Source organism: Gekko japonicus, unplaced genomic scaffold, assembly GCF_001447785.1.
Source record: "Gekko japonicus isolate JY-2015 unplaced genomic scaffold, Gekko_japonicus_V1.1 scaffold1843, whole genome shotgun sequence".
Classification (NCBI taxonomy): Eukaryota; Metazoa; Chordata; class Lepidosauria; order Squamata; family Gekkonidae; genus Gekko; species Gekko japonicus.
In genome coordinates, this window is record NW_015171558.1 from 105,027 (window position 1) to 113,495 (window position 8,469).

At 47.8% G+C, this 8,469-nt stretch overlaps 1 protein-coding gene across 1 annotated transcript in view; it reads right to left on the reverse strand.

Annotated features, from left to right (window-relative positions):
* Window positions 1–8,469, reverse strand: part of CELF6 (CUGBP, Elav-like family member 6) — a 247,289-nt gene that overhangs the window by 2,622 nt on the left and 236,198 nt on the right. The window contains exon 10 of the mRNA XM_015419721.1: window positions 4,346–4,489. Within this exon, the coding sequence (XP_015275207.1) occupies window positions 4,346–4,489 (144 nt within the window). The remainder of the gene's footprint in view (window positions 1–4,345; window positions 4,490–8,469) is intronic.

Consider the following 8,469-nt stretch of genomic DNA (forward strand, 5'->3'; position numbering starts at 1 on the left):
ATATAGTAGGACGAGGCAAATGGCTAAGCAAATGAAATTCGAGAGCACGGGCAGGAATTCTCCCGGTGGGGGATACATGATAATCGGGAGAGTCGCAGTGCCTCATGAGAGCCGAAAGATTCACACCAGGGGTGGAACGCAAGCCCTCTCTCCTTCCCAAGGCCAGACAGATAACACCGTCTGGCAGAACTGGCTCCCACGGTCTCCCAAGCATTGTTTACAGCAAGCCCGGATTAGAGACAGGAACAAGTAAAGCATGGCAGCTAGCTGACAGTGCCCACCATGCCATGTCAGAACCCCAAAGGTGCCCGCAGGCTCAGAAAAGAGTGGAGACCCCTGGTCTGAACAGACGAGACCGCTGGGAGATCCAATGCCTCGATCTTCCTAGTGCCTTTTCAAATTGGATTTCAGGCACGTGAACTTCTGACAGAGACTGGGTCTACACTCTCTGCATAAACTGGACCCCTCCCCACTTTACTGTTACCGCCGTTTAATGACAAAACAGCTAAGCAAAAATGCATGTATGTCTGGGGGGCAGGTAATTTGCAAAACTGCAGGAGTGAGATGGTTAAAACTTCTATGTAGGCCATCTCTGTGTTAGGTGTTGCTGTTTTTTTTTTGGGGGGGGTCCCATTCATATATTTCAAGGCCCCTGAACAGCCCCAGTCAGCCTGTTTGTACAATAAACTCAACCTTCCCTCTTCTCCAGGTGCTCGCAAATGAATTGCTTTAGGATTCCCCCTAATAACTTCCCGGGGATAGAAGTTTGAGTTAACAGCCCCATAAATCCCATCTTGCAAAGCTTTCTTTGCCTCCCCTCCTCAATTCCACCGCAACGTCACTTGCCACACACGGTTTCTCAGAAAACAATGGTTCTGCGGCTCCAAGATTCCTTCTGGCACCCCCAAACGCCATTCATCACAACCAGCTGCTTTCCACTCATTCAAGGTACTCAAATATTCTTTGAATGGATTTTTTGCCTGCCTTAACCTTCTGCCTCTCTGTCACTGTTATATTGATTCTACTAATTTGTCTTGCTGTTGAGACACCCAAAGCTAAGTCGGCGTTGAGCCATTTAGCATCCGTTGTGCTGGGAGTCAATAGCAGAACTTCTCTAATGAACAGCTTCCCTTGTCTTCCAGAGACTCTCACAGAGTGCTTGAAGAACGTCTCCTGGTGTATTCCTAACACTGCTGTAGAACTAAAGGACTGGAAGCAAGCTGCTTCCAGCTTTAGCCTCCTTAAACAAGACAGACTCTTCCAGCTCAAGTAGACCAGTGACTACTGTCCTAAGTTGGTGTATATGATAAGTAGAGGTGATATGATTACCATTTTCAAGTACTTGAAGGGCTGTCATATAGAGGATGGTATGGAGTTGTTTTCTGTTGCCCCAGAAGGTTGGACCAGAACCAACGGGTTGAAATTAAATCAGAAGAGTTTTCGGCTAAACGTTAGAAAGGTCATTCTGACAGTTAGAGTGGTTCCTCAGTGGAACAGGCTTCCATCGGGAGGTGGTGGGCTCTCCTTCTTTGGAGGTTTTCAGACAGAGGCTAGATGGCCATCTGACAGCAATACTGATTTTGTGAACTTAGGCAGATCACGAGAGGGAGGGCAGGAAGGGTTGCATCCGTGCTTAGTTCTTGTGGCCCTTTCTTACAAGTCCGGGGAAATGCTGATCACCACTTTGGGGTCAAGAAGCAATTTTTCTCCAGTTTGGCCTGGAGGTTTTTTGTCATCTTCTGGGCATGGAGCAGGGGTCACTAGGTATGTGTGTGTGTGTGGGGGGGGTATTTGTGAATTTCCTGCATTGTGCAGGGGGTTGTACTAGATGACCGTGGAGGTTCCTTCCAGCTCTACGATTCGATGGTTCCAGAATGGAATTAACTCTGTTTTGGATGGCACTGTTAGAGGTGAGTCATACACCTAGGTATCTGATGAATAGGCATCTTGATAGTTTTTGGTCTGCACTAAAACAGATTCAAGTCTGGTAGCACCTTAGAGCCCAACAAGGATTTCAGAGTATAAGCTTTCGAGACTCAAAACTCTCTCTGAAAGACATGAGCAGAAATGGCGATCTGAGAGTCCTTTTATTCCGGTCAAAAGGTGGGAGGGGTGCTGTAAAGAAGGAACTCAGGATGCAAAGGTACAGAGCCTATTGAAAGCAGCTTGATTAGAGTAGAGGGGAAATGCTTGGGGGGTAAGAAAATTAGCATCGGCAGAGAGACAAGAATCCTGTGTCCCTATTCGGCCCTGGGGAGTCCATTGTTCTGAATTTGTGAATGAACTCAAGTTCAGCAATCTTGAGTGGTAAAAAGGAACACCTAAGTATCTTGATTCTTGAAAGGTTATACCCCGAAAGTTTTGTTGGTCTCTAAGCTGCTCCTGGACTCGAATCCAGCTCTCGGCATCACAGGACCTTTCCCAAGCCATTTCCAAGCGGTCCAACTCCAGTTCAGAGTGCTCAAATATGAGCAGGAACTCTGGAGCTGTTTTGTAGGCTAAGCACGCAACATCTGCCCACTGAACAGTATCAACGACCTTGCAACATCTTTCGTTACTCAGTATGGGGACTTCGCTGAAACATGAAGATTTTGTAGGGCAATCTGTGGGAAACAAAAGGGTGGAAGGTTGTGCCCGAAACAAAGAAGGGCTATGTGGGCAGCTTGGTCCTTTCCAGTTATGTGAATCTGTGCTACTCCATTTCCTTTTTCCTAGTCCTTGAAGGCTGGTACTCTGTTTGTGGCCCAGCCTTAACTCGCTACCCCTGTAAGTGTCTGGCTCAACGCACAAGGAGAACCTACAGGGTGTTGGATATTGTAACTCTGCATGTGAGAGGATCTGGGAGGGAAACGGTTAAGAGAATTCTCTCACTCGGGGATACTTGGCAGATTTCCCCCACCCTCTCATCTTGGCAGTTGGCTCCATCCTCTCATCAGTTAGATGTTGAGCCTCTTTGGCTGCTGATTGCTTTCTGTTTCTTCTTATATATAACCTCTCTTCTTCCCTCTCTTACTTGGGCTTGGAGATGAAGCAAGTTAACCTTTCTGAAGTTAATCTGTTCACAATAAGTGAAATATACCTACATGAATATGTCATGCTAAGATGTGCTTCTATTTTTGTAAGTAAAATTTCTTTCTCTTGTTACCACTGGAGTCAGGTCATCTTTGTAATTTGCTTGAACAGCATTTCCCCCTTAACTGGAAAACGTGGAGAATCGGGGATACGACATAAAGCTTCTATGCTATCAATGGAAATGATTTTTTTTTTTTACATTTAACCCAATACAGTCTTAGCTCTTGATGACAGTTTCAGGTGAGTAGATGTATTGACCTGCAGTAGAAAAGCAAGACTCAAGTGCAGTAGCACCTTAAAGGCAAACAAGATTTTGAGGGTATAAACTTCCAAGAGTCAAGGCTTCCTTTTTCAGATCCTTTTGAACTTTGTGTAACGTTCTGCCCCTTTCTAAGACCCCTTGGATATAACATTAACAGAAATAGTGTTTATTTAAGAAGTATAAAAACTTAACAGTATAAAAACTTAACAGTTTCAGTGGGCTTCAAAAGTGTAATGGTTTCCTGTACACTACTAGCTTCTTAAGGAGCTGCGGTGGCTCAAGTGGTTAAGACGCTGAACTGCAGGCTGTGGAAGGTCAGTAGTTCAGCAGTTCGAGACCCGGGTGCCGCATGACGGAGTGAGCTCCCGTCTCTAGTTCCAGCTCCTGCCAACCTAGCAGTTCAAAAGCAAGAAATTGCAAGTAGATAAATAGATACTGCTTCGGTGGGAAGGTAACAGCGTTCGGTGCGCCTTGGTGTTTAGTCATGCCGGCCACATGACCATGGAAACATCTTCGGACAGTGCTGGCTCTTTGACTTTGAAATGGAGATGAGCACCGCAACCCTAGAGTCGGACTCGACTGGCTTTCGGGCAAGGGAACCTTTACCTTACTAGCTTCTTGGATTCAAGATAGGTACAGTTCTCCTTTCTTTAATGGAGACGGATGAAGATGGGTGGTTGGTTAGTCTGTCTACAGCAATTGAAAAGAGTCCACGAGCACTTTCAAGACTAACAAAATTTGTGGCAGGGTATGAGCTTTCATGAGTCATCGCTCACTTCTTCAGATGCTGTATTCTTCGTGTATCTGAAGAAGGTAGCAGTGACTCACAAAAGCTCCTACCCTACCACAGATTCTGTTAGTCTTTAAGGTGCTACTGAACTCTTTTCTATTCTTTCTTTAAGGCTCCCTAAATAGACCTAGCCAAAACTTATACCCTGAAAAGCTTGCCAGTCGTTAAGGTGCTACTGTTGATGAGAGATTCCGGAACACAGCACACTACTAGGTACTTACCAAAGCATTTACTTTGGTTGGTGGCACGGTCAACAAAGACTTTGGCAGAGATGACGTTGCCAAATGGCAAGAACATCTGCATGAGTTCTGCATCCCCGAACTCCTGGGGCAGGTGATAAATGAAGAGGTTACAGCCTTCAGGACCTGGGACAGCGCCGGTGACCACACAAAAGAGAAGAGGCATGTCAGCAAAGAGAACCATAGACATAATTTCCCACTTATTTCCCATAATGTGCTACCTCTGAGCTTTCATTGTATTGAGCATTGTTCCTTCAGCGGTTCATTTATCTTTTAAAAAAAATAAAATTATTTTAAACGGTCTTTTAAAAACCCTAATCCTTCTGCTTGAATCAGCTGTTCGAGATCACGTGCAAATTCCAAATGGATACAGAAACAAGGGTTAACCCATGACTGTGTCAAGAGCCAATTATTCACCATGATTGTACACGCCAAGGTCTCCAGCCTTTTTGAGTCTGCGGGAACATTTGGAATTCTGACATGGCCTGGTGAGTGCAGCAACAAAATGGCTGCCACGGAACGGCTGCCACAGGAGGCGGAGTCGGCCACAAAATGGTTTCCGCAGCTTAACTTCAGTCACACAGTGTAGATCTCTGCGCTGTGGTGGCAGCTGCTGCCAAAGCAACATTTTAAAAAATCTGCCCAGCCAATCCAGTCTCCAATAGCCAATCAGAAGCCTTGCTGGGCAAGCGCTCTACTTGGCCCCGCCCATTGGTAGACACTAAAAAAGGTGTCAGCGGGCAGCATGGCACCCACGGGCACCACGCTGGGACCCCGGTATACACAACAATGTGAAGAGCAGGAGTTTGCAAGGTTTTACAGTACACTAGCCAAATGATATCAAAATCCAGAGCCAGTGATCAACAAAGAACCAGTTCAAGAAAGCCTGTTTGCATAAGTGAAACTATAAAACTTGACATTTCTTATAACTGACAAGCTTGGTCTTTAATACATAAAGTTTCAACAGCCCAAAATACGAATTAAGGCCAACCCTGCGTCGCTTCCAAGATGTGATGAGATCAGGCTAACCTGGACTATCCGGGTCCTTTATTAGGAAGTCCTTTGCTATGAGGCTTCACTAGAAGCAATAAGAAAGCCCGTTTGCATAAGTGAAACTATAAAACTTGACATTTCTTATAACTGACAAGCTTGGTCTTTAATACATAAAGTTTCAACAGCCCAAACTCTGGTTGTTGTGAGTCTCACCCTCATCATCTGCCATCAAGTCGCAGCTGATCTGCAGCACTTCCATAGGGTATTCAAGGCAAGAGTCAGAGGTGGTTTTGCCATTGCCTGACACAGGTCCCGGTCACACGGGCCGGATATTGCGGGGGGGGAGGCGTGGCTAATTGCCCCGGCGCAGTTTGATCCGCAATTACGCGATCAGACACGCCAATGGCACACCACGGGTCCGTCCCTCCGCGCCGGCAGGTAAACGAGGGTGGCGATCACACGACGATCCTGCAGTGCGGCAAAGAAGTGGCACGGCGCGATCACAGCTGCAATGGCTAGGCGCCGCTGCCATGACAAACTGGGTCTTTTTTTTTAAGCCGAAACGGCACTTTCGCTTTCCTCTTTGTGCGCATGCGCCGTTGGGTGCTTGTGCACATCTTGTGGAGACGTGGGGGGGGAACCTGTTTGCGAAGGGACATGGGCGGGCACCGGATGCCACCACCGGAAACACGATCAGACGCCCGCCCTTGCCCCACGGTTTCCGGAAACTAGTACCTCGGAGGTACTAGTTTTTAACTCCGCATCTTCGGCGGGAAGCCTCGGGTTCGCCACGGGAGCTCTACACTTCCCAGATGTTGCGGTGTGATCGCGCCCGGAAAATCCGCCTATCTTCCGTCTCTGTAGCGTGGCTAATGCTCCGTGTGATCGCAGCCACAGTGTAGCAACCCTGGACTTCCTCGGTGGAATCCCATCGAAATACGAATTAAGGCCAACCCTGCATCGCTTCCAAGATGTGATGAGATCAGGCTAACCTGGACTATCCGGGTCCTTTATTAGGAAGTCCTTTGCTATGAGGTTTCACTAGAAGTAATAAATACACATGAGAGCATCTTGAGTGATCGTCTGAGAGTGCTGGCAGAAATCTGCACGTGGGGTTCACCCTTGAGTGCAAACAGAATCTGTCACTAAGGCTTTCGAAGGAGGAACTCTGCTCCGCCATGGGAGCTGGCTGGCTGACCTTCGGCCAGTCACGTACTCTTGGCCTAACCTTATGTCAAGCTCAGGCCTCACTTTCGTTTCTTTTGGTTTCGCTTTCCCCTTCTCTTCGCTTGCCATGTTAGATTCCTGAGGGGTGTTGTAAGAGTGCATGGGGGTAGTAGCCATAACCGTTTCTCAAGTTGTGCCCCAAGAGTTGGTTCTCATGAGATCGACCTCGGATACTCTTTCACTGATCCCTTCTTTGGGTCTGAAAAGAGCAAGGGTCCGGGAGCACCCTAAAGACTAACAAAATTTGTGGTAGGGTGCGAGCTTTTGTGAGTCACTGCTTCCTTCTTCAGGTCTGAAAGGAGCCAGAGTCCAGGAGGCACCTTGAAGACTGACGCAATTTGTGACAGGGGAGGAGCTTTCCTGGGTCACTGCTCACTCCTTCAGATCAGAAGACAGTTTCAGAGGGCAGCCGCGCTGGTCTGCAGAAGGACAGCTAGAACTGAGGCTAGGAGCACCTTAAAAAGCAACAAGATTTCCTAAGCAGTGTCGACCCTGGGGAGCAATGTTCCCTCTAAGCTGTAGTGCCTTGTGAGCAAAAATTCAACTTTGTGAGCTACTGGCATTAAATCTGTGAGCGAGCGATTTGGCTTCTACATAGATTAGTTTGCTCTGGAGCCCTCCTTCCTGGGCTGAAACAAAAACGGGTGAGCCGGAGGCTAAAACACTGTGAGCTATCTCACACTGACTCAGCTTAGAGGGAACACTGCTGGGAAGTATGAAGGGAGACCTCTAAGGAATACCAGGGGCAGAGGCAGGCAATAGCAAGCCTCCTCTCTGAAACATCCAAGCCCCACTAGGGGTTGCCAGAAGTCACCACGACTTCCAGGCATGCAAACATGCATGCACACACACACACACAATAATTCACACAAAAACAACAACGACACGATTTTACAGGTATGAGCTTTCAAGAATCAAATAGCCCTTTGGCAGATACATATCTGGTATCTGACTACGCAAGCTCTCGACAGCTCATCCTCCCAACATCTTGTTGGGATTAAGGTGCTACAGGATGAACCAGATGTGGACCAGATGTTCAATTGCAGCCTAGCACGGCTGCCGTCTGAAAATATCTTCCTAATAGCAAGAGTGGTTAGAGTAGTGGACTCCGATCTAGCTGTCTTACCATTAGGAAGCTTCCCCTAAAGTTCAACCACAATCTACCCTCCTGTCCTTGAAGTCCATTCGATCTAGTCTTGCCCCCCAGGGAGGTAGAGACCAAGCCTCGGGCCTCTGCCATGGGACAACCCTACAGATATTCGAAGGGTGCAGTTGTGGCTTTCCCCCATCTTCTCTTCTCCAGGTGAAACAGACTCTGCTCATTCCACCTCTCCTTGCAGGAGACTCATTCGTCAGATGGCCAACCACGTTCGCACCTGGAACTCAGTTCGACTTGTATCCGACCATCCTGACCCAGGCAGTGACCCGCCAGGAACCTTTCCTGGCAAGTTAAAGGACCAATCTGGCTCGGACTAACATGGATTACGTTAACCAAACAAAACTGCTGACGTTAGCAGAGGATATCGTGTGTCTGCTAGCCATGGTGTGTGTGTGTGTGAGTGTGTGTGTGTGACAAGGAAGTATGCAAGATGATAAAGCCCCACCCCCCTTGCTTCCTAGCGACACCCACTTCCCCCTCTGAGATTCCATGACGACTGCGGGTTCCCAATGGGATGGGCGTGCCCCACCGGGAACAAAATGCTCATCTCTACAGATTTTGCATGGGCAGTTCCCAGGGCTTCCAAACATCCCAAACTCCACAGTCCAGGACAAAGCACAAATGGTTGACATCTTCAAACCAGGACTAGTGAATGTCTCCACCCACCCCACCCCGTGCAGAAGCTTCCAATGGGACATGCGCCTTGTCCACAGAGGGATTCCCCATT